Source organism: Coenobita brevimanus, chromosome 45, assembly GCF_032717465.1.
Source record: "Coenobita brevimanus isolate Jiangsu-jjx chromosome 45, ASM3271746v2, whole genome shotgun sequence".
In the NCBI taxonomy this organism is placed as follows: Eukaryota; Metazoa; Arthropoda; class Malacostraca; order Decapoda; family Coenobitidae; genus Coenobita; species Coenobita brevimanus.
In genome coordinates this window covers 3,007,523-3,024,367 of record NC_136998.1, presented here as the reverse complement: position 1 = coordinate 3,024,367, position 16,845 = coordinate 3,007,523, and the positions used below count along the sequence as shown (strand labels likewise).

At 40.5% G+C, this 16,845-nt stretch overlaps 1 protein-coding gene across 1 annotated transcript; it reads left to right on the top strand.

Moving 5' to 3' along the window:
• The first annotated feature begins 2,886 nt into the window (after positions 1–2,886).
• On the top strand, positions 2,887–15,984 carry LOC145398388 (ornithine decarboxylase-like). The gene is made up of 6 exons (XM_080271264.1): positions 2,887–2,910; positions 3,342–3,504; positions 4,309–4,412; positions 7,998–8,189; positions 10,706–10,917; positions 15,858–15,984. Exons 1-6 carry the CDS (start codon positions 2,887–2,889, stop codon positions 15,982–15,984), a joined length of 822 nt encoding a protein of 273 aa, XP_080127390.1.
• Positions 15,985–16,845: the final 861 nt, after the last annotated feature.

Below are 16,845 nucleotides of genomic sequence, written 5' to 3'. Positions count from 1 at the left end.
CATTCAAGCACTTCATCCTCCAAACTTCGATCCTTACTCATCACAATAACTAAGTGCTTAAATGCACTCACATTTTCCATTTCCTCATCATCCCGTCTCACTGCATATTCTGCGACTTCATTTCTCCCGAAGATCATAACATTACTCTTCTCCACATTCACCTTTAGATTCCGTTTCTTACAGACTCTCCCAAACTCATTCACCAAGCCTTGCAGTTCCCCTTCATCTTCAGATAACAATACAGTATCAGCTGCAAACAACAATACAGGAAGTTTCCAAATGCTGCCCTCTCTCATTAGAGCCACTCCGGCATTCACTGCTTTACCTTGTTTCTTTTTTATAAGCCCATCCATATACTGATTGAACAACCATGGAGATATGGCACTTCCTATTTAATCACAACATTCAGACAGAAATATTCATTCAGTTCCAAACGCACTGAAGCCTTAGCACCCTCCTACATAGTCTTCTCGGCATTCAATAACTTCCCATTTCTGGCTGTGACTCCCAACCCACTTTGTGCCTCAGTTGCTGCTGGCGAGGTAGTGGAGTTTGTGGTGGAGGGAGGGTGCTAAGGGTCCTGCAGCTGCCTTTGTCACTGGCCCTTCAGGCCTGGTGATGCGGGACTCCCCCCACGCCCTCTCCCGTCGTCGGCGCCAGCGTCAGCTTCCTTCTGCTGCTCTTGCCTCTCTCTCTGCCTCCTCTGCCTCTATTATCCTTGATGTGGAGGTTCCCAAGGCCTTCCCTGGGGGAGATTTCTGCCCAGTGCCTGCCCACCATCTTCCAGGCCAACGGGCTTCCTGCCATCACAATCCCCCGAGTCTTTATCCTCCTCACTCGTGGTACAGAGGAGGCCTGGAAGGAGGGCTACTCATCAGTCGTCATCGTCCAGGGTCCTATGTGACCCTCAAGAGGGTGCTGCTGCTACAATCCTCTACTCTTCCGATGACGACCCGCCTGTTGGGGCGTGCTGTCTTCCGCTGGTCTGCCTCTCAGCCCCTCCATGAGGTGCCCATGGAGGTTGGGGATGAGGCACCCTGATCACCGCCTGAGGTTGGAGCTCCTGCCTCCTCTGTGTCTCCCGTGGTGTTTCTGGCTGTGACTCAAACTCCATCTGCAGGGCAGCCACCGATGAGTCCCTCGCCCTCTGGTTTGGCCCAGTGACTCACTTGGGACAACTTTACCTCCCTCACCCAGTTTGGCCTCAAGAGCATGGAGAATCAGCTGTGATTCTATGATGGAAAGGCATCTGCGGAGTACGGCGAGCGGGAATTCAGCAAGGGGGACTACCTGCGGGCCTTGCTCTTCCATTAGCAGCAATGGGGGTCCCTTCATGATGTAACTGACCCAGAGGAGGTTCGAATTCTCTTTTATACCCTTGGGGTCGTGTTGTCCCATCTTCACGGCCCCGGCTTGGACTCGGACTCAGATTCCAGTTGATCTGCTTCGGCTGCAGTTTAACCGGCTTTTAGGCATCGGCCTTCATACCACCGCTTCCCGTGTGACTTGGCCATCCATAACCTTAATTATGATTTAAGTGTCTTTTGTATATTTGACTGTCTTTTGTATATGCAGTAGACTATTTGGTTTAATGGCCACATTATGGCCCATAGCTATTAATTAAAAACTAATCGATAAAGTAATGCAATAGAAGCATTCGGGGGCCGAATGCTAATCGCCCACAAAGTTGGCTAAGTTACTCTTAAATCAAGCTTCAAGTAAATTGAGAAAACTCTAGGGAATTCAGCCACTGCGTTTCACAAGGTCAATACAAATTTAAAAAGAAAAGTATGGTGAATGGCTTTCAGTCACTTTTTATCATATCCTCACCAAAAGTAATAGGCTCCCGCATATCCATAAATTGCTATTTTTGGAAAGTTTGGTGAAAATTCGTCCACAACAATCCGAAATATTTTGACTACACACACACACACACACACACACACCGCTCGCTGGTGCAGTGGTAACGTTCTCGCTTGCCAACTGGTGGACGGGAGTTCGCGCCTCGCTCGGGTTGCGAAAAGTTTCACTGATGAAGTGGGTGGTTACTGTCCCCCTTGAGCAAGGGGACGGGTGTGTGTGTGTGAAGGTCACAGCCTTGCCCTTAGATCGGACTATATGAGCTCTCAGCTCCCTTCCGGGAGGGTAAAAAGCTGACGATCACGACCATCAAGTGATCCTGACCGACCCGGTGAATTACACACACATACACACACACACACACACACACACACACACACACACACACACACTCACACACACAAAAAAACAACAACAAAAATTATATCACCTTGCCTTCCTAAAGGTGGGTGATTATGGGCAAACACTGCTTTGTACAATATTAACGAAGTAAAAGTTGGAAAAAATTATTAATAAAGTAAAATTATTCATAATTTAAAACACACCAAAAGTGCTCAAATTTCGTAGTTACGTTGAGTAAAGTAACCAAGCATTATTACCTCGTTACTGACCACTTCAGGTTAGCGTAGGTATGCCATTAGCTACAAAATTGTGTTTCCAGCAAGTCATATATAAATACTGGAACTTTTTATGTTCGGTTAGTTCTGATGCAGCAAGTGGCAAAAGTATAGGGCTTTTAGTGTAATATTTATATGGGTAGTGGGCTATATTGCCCACCCCATGTGTCTCAGCGAGTAAATTCTGTGTGTTGCAGGGACACCTCAGTCAGGTATGGTCTTCCTTGAATCATTGTCTACTCTCCAAAACAGTTACAATGCTTTATTATATCTGCATATGTACCCTCCATAGACGCAATATTTATATACTATTTCATTAAGTATCCCCATTCTCCACACACAAGAGTAGACTGAGTTGACATCACATGACACAAGGGGCAGGGAGGGAGGGCGAAATATACGGGTCGCAATGCAGACTATAATGAAAAATGTGGTACCTGAGAAAAGGCCAGGATAATATTGATAGGCAGCTGATACTCTTGGGTTTTCTGTTGCGTTTATACTGAATTTTCTGTGTACATTCATTCAGTGCTTGGCGCAGGAGTTTAACACTAAGAAAAAAGAGTGATACATAATTGTAACACCTTTTTTTTGTATGAAGATGGCCCAGATTGCTGGTTTGAAAGGTGTAGACATTTAGCTGCCTCATGACATCATTAATCTCCCATGCACCCAGTGGAAAGAAAAATCTGGTACTTTAAATAATGGAAGGGAAAATGAGAAGTGGGAAATGATGTGAAGCATATTATATTGCAAACACCGACTGGGCAGTCCAGGAACGAACGAGAACTGTGTTATGCAATAGGGTACATAAACCACCATGTATACAGTGCTGTTACTGCAAATGTTTTGTTCACCTAACAGGTGTTTGATGATGCGAGAACGTCTGGATTCCAGCCATATCTTTTGGACATAGGTGGAGGCTTCCCAGGAAACAACGACCAGTTAATGCAGGACATAGCTCAGCATGTCAACTCCGCAATATCCACCTTTTTCCCTGAACAAGATATCAAGGTAATCCACGAGAGTTAGAATACGTAAAAACAAAGAATTTTTATCATATATAAGCACGTACAGCAATGTTATTTTGGCATAGTGTGCGAAAGTCAAATTTTGATATTCATAAATGAACAGACATTAGATTTAATCAACCTTCATTCCATGTTGAAGAGTGTGGTCAGCAGCAACTCACAAAGTTCAGAAAGTGTATCGTTATACATGCTCCAGAAATAATCATTTAATTTTCAGAGTGTGTCCACACCTTGACGGTTTGAAGTTATAACTGTACTGTTTTTCAAATCTGTATCTACCCTCTATTGTCACTGACATATTTCTGTAGCATTTCTTTCCCCGTGTGTGTGTGTTTAAAATATGGTTAGTTGTAACGAGTTTGGTAAAACCAGTATGGATTCATTTCCTTATGGACTCTCTCTCTCTCTCTCTCTCTCTCTCTCTCTCTCTCTCTCTCTCTCTCTCTCTAATACACTGAATAGTTTAGGTCATCCATCATCCCATCATGTGATGTGGTTCTTGTTGTTGGTGATGAGGTTGTTGCTGTTGGTGGCGACCGTTAAGTACTCACTGCGTAATATTTCCTTCTCTTTTATCTACATATTCCCGTGTCTACTCTCCTATTTACCTATTATTCCCATTCCATCCTGACAATTTTATTACCCTTCTTTACACTTTATGTGGATTTACACTGAGTAACAAGCCTGATGGTGCCCTGTAACCCAGAAAACTATTTACAATATTGAGTGGCAACCAATTAACCAGGCAACGGGTGATATGGGGCCTACTATATAGACGTTCTTGTTCACTGTGTGCACAGATTCAAGTGCAGTATCAGTCTCGGATCCAAACCTCCATACTTTTCCTCGTACCTCGTCGTGGCGAGAGGTTGTTAATCGTGAGAGAACATCGCTTCGCTGCATGGTATGTCCTTGCAGACGCAGTTGCCTGCGTGCGGTTGATGAGACTGCTTGACCAGGCAGACTGTTGCTGCTCAGTAACAACAACAACAACAACAGTTACTGAATATAATGTTACCTGTGGGTAACCCAACACTTAGTAATCAACCTAATGCTTTTTTCTGTACACAGGAGTCTCCGTTTATCCAAAAGGCTTATGTCATGAAAAGGGATACATAAAAATGAGAAAGCAGCCATAGCGGTTTACTCTTTCATGATTTACCCAACCCCATCACATCGCCATATTGTATTAATTAAATATCTGTTTTAGTACAGGCTCTACAAATAATGATGCAATTGGCACTATAAACAGCACAATACCTGCAACAGCAGTTATACATTGTAGAGTAACACGACCCCCTAAATTTTTACCTTTGTTGTGGTCTGACATCCTGGATCAACTACTAATTGACAAAACAACAGCAACAAATAAATAAATAAATAAATAAAACTCGCAGAGATAGAGATCTACTTGGTGACCTTACCAAAACTTCCAGAGATAGAGATTTACTTGGTGACCTTACCCAACCAGTGATAACATACATCCATAATAAAGTCAGCAGACGACTAAACAAACACACTGCCAGCAACTGAGTTCCTACAGTGTACAGTAACTCAATAATCACGGCTGAAAATCATATCTAAAACACATCCTCCGGCTGCCGTTCGTGTCGATAGACTGAGGGCTTGTTTAGCTGTATTTGTTGCCTGGAACTGATAACCTTACACTGCCGAAAAAGTCAGTTAGATATTAACCTCTATATCGAGAATTCAGGTTTGATATGTCACCTAACGAGAATTGATACAAAAATGGCTGTTTCGATAGACAAGGATTAGGATGTCTGTCGTTTGCTTGTTCGGGGTTTCCTGTAGTAGGCAACTATATTGAGTGGGTTCTTAACTTTCTCTAGAGTTCACGGGAGAAATAAAACAGCTCACGAATTCCATGAATGCTGACAATGTTTAAGCGGGAGAGGATCGTGATGACCATGAATATCCTTTCTTTCTATACTTTCACTTAAAACAATCCATATCACAGAGGATGTGGTTCCTGTTTCTCTCAATGGTTAACTTGTTGACTAAGACTGGGAATGGTATTTCTGTTTCTCATGGTTCGGTTACCTAACAAGTTCAGCGACCAACATGAAATGCGTTCTGATGTTTACCAACACTTTGTAAATGGTATGGCACATGTAGTCATGAAATAGTTCTGCTCAGCTCACCACAGTTATGGAATACTTGTGGTTGAAAGTTTCCCATTTGGTAGGAAACTGGCACCTGTCTGAGCCGGAGTTTCTATTGCCCTTTTGGATCGCCAGTGATACTGTCGAAGCTTGTATAAGTTGCCTATTAGCTCAGTATTCAGTAACATGTGCATGATGTGTATTTTCGATAATTTATCTCGTCCCTCTTTTCCTGCCTATAGCCACTGTCAGGCCTGTACTTATTTTTAACTTGAATATCAGTTTGTTTTTTTCACACAGGTTTAAGCCATCATCTGGTACTAACGTCACTGTAAATGTGTCAGGAACCGTAAAAAAGTTCGTTCATAATAGCTATTACTTTTTGTTTTTGGGCTCAACCCTAAGGGCAGGGATAAGAGACTATCCTTAACGTCATATACCACAAAATTTATGTGACGCTGATCCCCTCCAGACTTTGATGCGTGAAGTTGAAAATCTCGCTCGTAAGAGGCATGCTGTAGATCTGTGGCATCTCTTAAAATATATGCCACAGGCCATTAGAGAAGTAAAAAAATAATTTGTAGACTTGTATGGCATTGTGAACATAAATGAAAAGCACGCAAATACTTAATAACACGAAGACTTTCTTCACAGATTTGCATTAATACATTAATATACACCTGCCCAGTAACATGAGGGCATCTACCTGAAAAAAAAAAAAAACATGCAACGAATGCTTGCATTTCCACATAGGTACACAAACACACAGCTAACATGCCCTTCGTATCTGTGTAGTCTCACTCCTTAGGAGAAGTCTATGAAATACAGAGCTCACAGGAAATGTAAGTAAAAAGATTCCTATCTATTTATCTATATATAGTCCGACGCCCTAATCCCGCCAAGGGTGGCCGCAGACAAAACGCCTCCAAGTCGCTCTGTCATCCACCATTTGCCTACCCTCCCCCAACTCACTCCCCCCTCTCTCATATACCTCTCAACTCCATCTCTCCACCTCATCCTCGGTCTTTTCCTCCCTTTCTCTCCCTCCACCTCACCTACATACACCCTCTTAGTCAGTCGTTCATTCTCCATTCTCTCCACATGTCCAACCCACCTCAGTGTATTTCTCCTAATTCTCTCAACCACATCCACATCCACCCCACAACGTTCCTTCACTTCTTCATTCGTCAACTTGTCCCTCCATGTCACTCCACATGCTCCTCTGAAGTAGCTCATTTCCACTGCTCTCACTCTTGACTTGTTCCCCTCTAGCAAGGTCCATTTCTGTCACAGCATATTTGTTACCCCTCACCCTTCATATATTTCATATATATATATATATATATATATATATATATATATATATATATATAGAGATATATATATATATATATATATATATATATATATGTGTGTGTGTGTGTGTGTGTGTGTGTGTGTGTATGTGTGTGTGTGTGTGTGTGTGTGTGTGTGTGTGTGTGTGTGTGTGTAATTAAGCAGATATTTCAATTAGATTCCGTCCTCCTCTGGCTCCTCCTCCTCCTCCTTTGGCTGCAAAGAGACTTGCCTCACTTATTCTCTGGAGGCGGGAATCACATTAAAAAAAAAATAAAAACGAACAAGTCCACACACACAGTATAGTGACGCCTTTGCAGTATGGTCATAGAAGAAAGAGGAGTAAACAAGAAGTGCATGGTATGTGACTAGTGCCGATTGTTAACTGTGTTTCTGTGTGCTGGACCTTCATATCATGCCGGCACACACTACACCAGCTCCGTCCCACCACACACTTCAACCAGTCTCACTTCAGACATGCCATCCCACACCACCCCTACTACCACACCATCACCCTTATAGCCACATCACCATCTCTATCACCGCCTCTTCACCATCGTACCCTTACCATGATGCCCTCACACCTGTTGGACCAAAACTTTCACATTACAGTGACTTGAGCAGTCTTCATTGGACAGCAGTTTTTCTCTGTGGTGGTAACAAATACAACGGCACCTTGACTACCTCTAATCCCCAGTGCTGGGTAAGCGACCAGCTAGTGGTCCTGGTACTGTGTAGGGGTTAGCGATGTGGATTTGGGATATGGGTGGCGCTACATGTTTTCATCAGTTTTTCTAACATCAGATTCTGAATTCTCCTCTTTCCATTTCTTCAGTTAGATGACACAGAAAATGTCTACAGATTGCATTCACATCTACTCACAACACAAATATGGGTCCTTTTTCCATTTATTTGCAGAAATGTGCCTATTAAATCATACAGCAAGTAAAATTGTCAACTCAGACTCTATTTTAAGTTAAATGTAATTCATTACAACTCATGATTAAAATAATGTTCTGAAACTGCATCAGGTCATAGCGGAGCCTGGGAGGTATGTTGCAACGGCAAGCTTTACACTGACCACCACCGTCACTGGCAGGAAGGATCACAAAAATGAAAAAGGGCAAATCACAAGCATCAAATACATCACGGACGACAGTGTCTTCATATCATTCAAACATTTCTTTATGATTTACACTCTCAGTCATCCACGACCCCTTAAGGTAAGATATAATACTCTTTAATAACAGAAGGGCAAAGACGTCAGGCTTTTGGGTTAAACATTTTAATTATATGATATTCTGGTGAACTGATGCCAGTTACTCTACTATTGTTTTCCTGTATGCAAAGGGTGCATATGTATATGAACTGCGTTTCTTGTGACTGGGAAGGCAGGGTTCAGGAAAATTTTGATGTTATGTCGCACTATGCTTTGATGTTATATTTCAAGTGTAATGCTAATTACAAGTCAAGGATTCCCAGCCAGTTGCTGGCAAACATCGCTGTGTTCACTAACTGCAGTGCGCTCTTGCCGCGGCAGGGTGTTTACAGAAAAGGCTCTGTGATGCACAGTATGGCAAATTAAGCGACGTATCAGTGCGCGTCCACACGAGTGCTCAAACAAGTGTTGGTAACATGTAAGCAACACAGTAACGAACACGCTGCAAACATGTTGGGTACAGCAGCGTCCAGATTATGTTGGCAACATCATGATAAGTCTCAGCTGCTTCGTATGGACACACTTATCCCATCATCTCTGCTGCCAGTGTTCGAAGCTGCACTGAAATATGTTTGCATACATCTGTCCAAATACTGCTGCAAACATGTTCCCGAACATGTTGCCAGCTGTGTTGCCAACATATGTTCGAGTACACGTGTGGACGCGCCCCTAGAAGCTTGGTGAGAAGTACATTTATCAGCACAGATGCCAGGCACAGTGGCTGGCGCGTTGTGGCATATGTGGCAGCAGTGTGTTTATATCGTAGCTTCAGGGGTATGAATGGCCTGGCAAACCCGGTTATCACCATTTGATCACAGTGTTTGACATTCCTTCTTAATAAAAGGCTAGTATTTGGTACAAAATTATGTGTATGCACAGTACATCGATGTTAAATTCGACGGGAGTAGCAGTAAAACACATAATTTCAGTGAATCATATCTATTAATCATTTGGGTAAACATGTCGGACATGGTTCAGGCTACGTGAACTATTGGTGAACTGAAGAAACTGACGCCAGAAGACTTTATTAAGCTGAGTAGGTTAAGGTAAACCTGTGCACGCAATAAAAGTAAAAATATAATATACACAAAATAACATGCTCTGCAGAATTTGATAGACACACACACACACACACACACACACACACACACACACATATATATATATATATATATATATATATATATATATATATATATATATATATATATATATATATATATATATATATGTCACTGCCTCAGCCTCGGTTTTCCAAAGGAGAAATAATAAATAATGCTCACTCTCTGTTCATTAAAATCTGCCATAGTGGTTTGAGGACGAAAATCAGTGAAGTCACGTGCACGAACAAAGAAAAAAAAAAATCAGAAATTCAGACTCGACCCTCTCAGTACAATGGCAAGTGGCAGAATGATTCACCAGACTGCACACAAGTGGTGCATGAATTGTTAGTCTACAGTAGGGAAGACAGGTTACTTGTTTACTAAAAAGAGAAAAGGAAAGTTTAACGAGAAGGGGGGGTCGGTATTTGAAAAGGGTTACTGCATGGCAGCATTATTATCCCGTCTTTAAGGTATAGAGGTGAATTAGTCAACTTGTTTGAAAGCCGCAGATCAGGAGTAAAACAAAGGATATTAGTTATCCGAAACAAGCATGTGATATTAAGTGGAGACTGAGACAGACAAATGAGGAAGTGAAGGAGTGTTATGATGATGATGATGTGGATGTGTTACAAAGCAATAGGAGGCAGTTCCGGGATGGTTTACCATATGGAGAGGATGGAGGAAGACAGACGGATGGGGTTATGTGAGTGGGGTGAAGGGGAAGAGGGGAGGGAAAAACCGAGAATATTATAGACGTATGGATTTGAATGGTCGGTTCTGTAAGAGAGTGGTGTTTGACTTGGACTAAAGGCAGTCAGATAACAGAAGACACAGTGACATGATGCGATGAGTTTATGGCCACCCCTTAAGGATTCAGGTGTTAGGTCACAGATAACTAAGAGATTTTTCCTGTCGCAAATGAGATTATATTATTTACTTTTTGAGGAAGAAACTGGAGAGTGCAAAATATTGCCATGTTTCTTTCCTTTTTTTTTTGGCAAGTAGAAAACATAAATACGAAGGACTAATATTACGAGTAATTTTGTTTCTCAGAATGAGAAAGGAAAGAGGAGTGAAGAGTCATCCAGTTTATCTTGTAATTCCATTAAAAAAAAAAAAATGCCAGGACAGGGAATTGATGATGTGTTTTTTGTGACTCCAGACCCTAGTGTTGTTAAATATTACATGGGTAACTCTTCAGCTTAAAAGTGTGGGGTTGAGTGGGACAAAAGGTGCATTTAACTTTAATCTGTTCCTAGTGATGTGAAAAACTCCTGGACGTAGTGGCAACGGGCCCGACTGACGCAGAGGTATTGCTGTTTTGTCTGATATTCCTGTTGAGCTATGGAATAAAAGTATTCACCGAGTTAGGACAGATGAAGTATAGTAATGACAAGACCAACTCTTGCAATTACAGGCCGAGAACGGGAGCGAGGTGGAGTGCGATGTGTGGGGAGATAGCTGTGCACCAATGGACGTGCTGGTTAAATGTGTGGCGCTGCCAAATGACCTGAGGTTGGGCGACCGGCTCGTGTGGTTCAACATGGGTGCCTACACACTCTCTATGGCATCAGAATTCTGTGGCTTCCCTCTGCCGCATGTGTATCGGGTCGCCTCCAAGGACACTTGGTATGAAATGCTGCTGTACTGTCTAGGTCATTATATAGCCTGCATAACTGTCTGATTAAACTAAACGTGCTCATTCCAGTGACTGAATAAGACCTTACCATAAGCCAAGTAAGTATACACTTTCATTTGTTATATACAAACCGGTGTTAAAATTTTAGCCAGCAATAAATGTATTTAATGATTTACATCTCATTATAGCTTTTATGATCCAGTATCACTGAATAAGCCGACTAGCAGGGTACTTAAGTGTCAGTGCATTCATACCTTTTTCATGCATGCTTTATGGGAAGAATGAATAGGATGATAATGCCCCGCCAGCTGAGGCTGAGTGTATATTTTGCACCACTAGCACTCCTTCACAAAATAGTATTCATACCGCTATTTATCACTAAATCTCTGCTCATAAACATTGTTCACTACATATGCAGGAGCCGTAGGTGGTAGAATTGGTAGAAAGTGCGCCTACCACTTCTGGAAGGCACACGTTCTACCCATTGATCATACATTATGTGTTTCGTATGTTCCCACAAGCCGACACCCTATTGACATTCCCTCACATTCATATACGGAGTTTGTCACTCACAAACAAAATCATTAGAACACAGTTTCAATATGTTCTCACTTTACAATACTGTCTAAAAAGCCTTCCAAATATGTACTCATGAGTAAGATGTGCTGCATGTTTATGTCACGCATATGACGTACAAACTGGCCACTAGAAAACAGTATTAAATGCCGATATATATATATATATATATATATATATATATATATATATATATATATATATATATATATATATATATATATATATATATATATATATATATATATATATATATATATATATATATACAAGCATATATATATATATATACAGGGTGTAACACGACGTATGACAAAAACCTAAACTAATGATCTATCATGTAATTTTGAGTATATTTTGTTCTATAACATATAGTCTCTATGACCCCACTTCAGTACCCAGCATTCGGCTGCTTAAGTGTAAAAGTTTCGTGGTTGGCATGTGCCATTGAGTGAGAGCTTTGCAGGGCGACGGGAGACGAGTATTATTAGCTTATACTGTACTGTACATGAAAATCCCATATCCTATCAGTACAAACTAGTTTTAAGAAGAAACTTTACGTAGTCTATTGATTCTTTAACATTGTCATGTATTCCTGTAATTCTTTTGCACAAGTCGCCTGTAAATTGAGGATTAAATTCAAATTTTATGGCTTGCGAGACAGTAGGGAGGGAGGAGAGGGGCTGGTGTGTTGTTACCAGCTATGTATTGTTTAGTTTGTAGGATATTGCTGCCAGCATTATCATAACACCCACAGCTCATTCAGTGGAAAAACGTTATTGTAAAGGGAGATTAGCCTCACTTTAACCCGCCCCGTCCCATCGACGTATGGGTACGTTGCAAAGATTTGCATTTGCCAGTCACGGCAACGTACCGGTACGTCGTGCAATTGCAAGGTCCCTAATTTGCACAATTTTCAATTTTCGTGGTTGATTTTATGTATATATACATATATATATGTGTGTGTATATATATATATATATATATATATATATATATATATATATATATATATATCAATCAATCAATCATTTCCTGTGGCACCTTCAGGGATGCATATATATATATATATATATATATATGAGCCTCTGTGGTACAGTGCTACAGTGTGCGTCTCGCACGCTGGTGGACGTGGGTTTGCCTCCCGCCAGAGTTGTAAAAAAAAAAAAAAAAAAAAAACTTTTGGAAGCGTTCACCGAGCCACTGACCGCTTTGGCAGATATAACGGGTGCTGTGGTCGAACCAGTGTTGCATACTAGTATGCTTGCACCCAGTCGGCTTAAGGCAGGTCGATTACACTTGGTTCACAGTATACACACACAACCAAAGCCACTCCAAATTACAAATACACTCACAAGCAAGTCTTAATCTGATGATGATGATATATATATATATATATATATATATATATATATATATATATATAGATAGATAGATAGATAGGTATTCAGATTATATATATATATATATATATATATATATATATATATATATATATATATATATATATATATATATATATATATATATACAGGGTGTCCCAAAAAAATGTACTGCCCATTACTCTTTTTTTTTTTTTTTTTTTTTTTTAAGGTGGAACTAACGTGAAATAATGGCAGATGTACACCTAACTTTTGAAGAAAGAAAATTTGTCATAAAGTGCTACTGGAAGTACGAAAACGTCACGGAAGGGCAAAGACAATTTAGAAGACAGTTGGTGGATCTCTGTGAAACTGTCTTCTAAATTGTCTTTGTCCTTCCGTGACGTTTTCGTACTTCCAGTAGCACTTTATGACAAATTTTCTTTCTTCAAAAGTTAGTCGTACATCTGCCATTATTTCACGTTAGTTGCACATAAAACAAAAACAAAAAAAACTTGTATGAGTAACGGGCAGTCAAAGTGCAAGTACATTTTTTTGGGACACCCTGTACATATAGATAGATGATGATTATATATATATATATATATATATATATATATATATATATATATATATATATATATATATATATATATACAGAGAGAGAGAGAGAGAGAGAGAGAGAGAGAGAGAGCTTTCCCTACGTGCTAAGGGGTCTTTGTATGCAGCATGTGTTAGGAGTGTAATGCTGTATGGCAGTGAGACCTGGGCAGTGAAGGAGGAAGATATTCGCCGGCTCAGACGTACAGAAATGACAATGATTAGGTGAATGTGCAGTGCGTCCCTGCGTCCAAGGCCTGGAGGGGCTGGGTTTACAATGGAAGAGTTGTGAGGTAGGATGGGACTAGAGTGTATTGGTGTTGTGATGAGGAGAGGTAGATTGAGGTGGTTTGGACATGTGGAGAGGATGGGGGATGATAATTGGGTGAGGAAGGCGAGAAGTGTTAATATTGGGGGTGGGGTTATGAGGGGTAGACCGAGAAAGACATGGGACGAGGTCATTAAGTATGACCTTAGGGTTAAGGGACTGAACAGGGAGGCTGCAATGGATCGTGCAGCGTGGAGAGCCGCCATTAGGTGACCAAGGCCGACACATGCAAGCATGTTGGAGCGTTTAAAAGCGAAAACGAAAACGAAATATATATATATATATATATATATATATATATATATATATATATATATATATATATATATATATATATATATACACACACACACACACACACACACACACACACCATCAGCACCAGCAGCCACTGCAGGTCCACTGCAAAACAAAGGCCTCTCCCAACCTTTTACACGAATTCCTTGACTGAGCCAATCTCTGCCACGTTTTGCCGGCAAACTTATCAATCTCATCTCTCCATCTACTGTCTCACCTTTTTCTGCAACGCGTACAATCTCCTGGTGCCCAGTCAGTCAGCCATTTGCTCCATTGGTTATCCATTATTCTTGCGACATGTTCTACCCACCTACATTTCTGTTCTCTTATGATTTCTATAATGTCTTCGACTTTAGCCTGTTCCCTCACCCAAGGTGATCTTTTCCTATCACTTAAAGATATTCCCAACACTGACCTTTCCATTGCTGAATGAGAAGAAATTAGTTCATTTTCCGTCGATTTTACTAGTTTTCAGGTCTCACAACCGTATGTTATAGCTGGGATTATACATTTGCTATATACTTTTTGTTTCATATATATCGGCAAGCTACTTTTCATGATCTGTGTGTGTGTGTGTGTGTGTGTGTGTGTGTGTATTAATTAATGATAAACGGGCAGGCAATAAGCACTTCAGAATTTTCTGGTCCTTTTATATTAAAGATAATGCCTTTTAGATTATTGTCGAACGTTTCCAGTGAGGAGAAGGAAACCTTTTAAAAGAAATTATTTGCAAACATGTTAAATAAACTGTTTACTAATAGGGCAGATTGGAATAAAGCAACAACATTTACAAGGAACTTGGATAAATAACTAACTCCTTATCAAGCGGTAAACATAATTATTGCTGAGTAATAAGGAAACACTGATTTGTCTCTCTTGTTGTGCTGAAACAAACCCAAACTCATTTACCACTTAATGACGCTTTGCCTCTCTAAATAATATCTGTGTAGAGTATCATTCTTCATTTACTCTTTTCACTAAAACATCTGTGACGATTCTTCCCTATACTGCATGATGATCCTCATTTGTCGTGCCGGCCTTGGCTACAGGGTTTGGTGAGTGGGGACAGTGTGGGGAGCCTTCATGCTTTTTTGTCCATTAATTCGCCTCATAGATAGCTACCATAGTTATGAATTTCTCTGTAACAAACGGTTTTGAAAGACCGTTTGATGTTCCTTGCTTCCCTTTGCACAATCTTACTACCTCTAATTAAGACATGGAGACATATTCGGTAAGCACTTGGGAAAAGATTGCCAACTCTCAAGACTTTAGAATAATGCTTTCACGTCGCTAACTTAACCACTTAACGCACTCTAATTTTAGGCGGATACCCCTCAAACCCAGATGGTTTTGTTCAACTTGAGAAATGATAACTGTAAGGAACAGGGTTAAAGGAAACTGTACTTTTCGGTCCCAGGTCATAATGTGCCCAAAGAGTAAAGAAATTTCTGGACGTAGCAACGGTAAATCAAGATATATAATTTTCTCTGGCACACACCAATAATGTTTGTTGCTTATCCCTCCTAGGGCTATACTCTATCCACTTTAACCTAGCGTTAAATGGCCATCTCCCAAATTCGACTTAAAACGTTGCAACAAACAGCAGAATATGGTTCTAATTAGCGAGGAATGTCATGGAAACAATGGAGAGCCGTTGTTTTATCTTATTGTGTCAGGAAACTATGTGAAACAAGCTTCACAAGGAGGAAAATCTCCACAACTTTCAAGTGACGTAATTGCATTCATTATTGTGCCTTCTTTATTCCAGGGCTGATATCGGAACGCGACTGAAGCTGCTGTATCAACGTCAGCGGGGGCCTCGATCAAGGGAAGAACGGAAGCTGATCACTGAAACGTCTCACACGGATCAGATTTTTGCTAAGCTACCTGTCTGACAGCCAAGAAAAGAAAAATAATTGCAGCAAAATTTATATCAATGGAATTATTGCATTCACTAACATAAGATTTACACAAGTAAGCTGCTATAAGAGATGATTAGCTGTTAAAATAATTGTTTTCAAATTTGAAAGTACTAATTCAACAACCAAGGAGCATTCAGAAAGTGTAATACCTGCCACCTACAACTGCACAGCTGGACTGAGAGCTGAAAAATTGACTTTACCCTGTGACCATGATGTTTGACCAATTATATCCAACATTCAAATATCATACTTACCTGATGCAAAACCCTTCAGAAGTATTTGGCCCAGTTTGAAACAAAATGGCTTGAGTCGACCTAGCTCTGAGACATTCACCTATGACCTATTGTTATCAAAACTGAATATCTTCATCCATGCCTAACCTTTAATCCTTCCACCAAGTTTGGTATAATTTGAGAGAAAAGTGTTTGAGTTCTTGGGTCGAACATATGTCCTTGCCCTGTAATCTGGGAATTTGTGTAACTGTTCTGAGTCAGATTACTCAGCACTGACGTTGCATTATCCAAGCAACCATTTATACCCTCACCAGGTACTATTGTACTCTAGAGATTTTTGGTGTGTTTCTCAGAGGCAAATTTTTACCCTTAACTGATGCTATGTGTATTGTATTATTCTGAGGTGGTAGTAAAATATATGACATTTATGTTAATGGTATAGATGTAAGAATTTATGTGAAGCACCTGCCTAACAGAGAGAAGAACATAATAATTGTTGTTACGTGACTTCGGCAGAGCACTTCAAGCTTTTATTGGTGCACCAAGTTTACTTTAGTACTCATTTTCTTTTGTCTTTTATATCGCTTACTGTTTGGTTTTC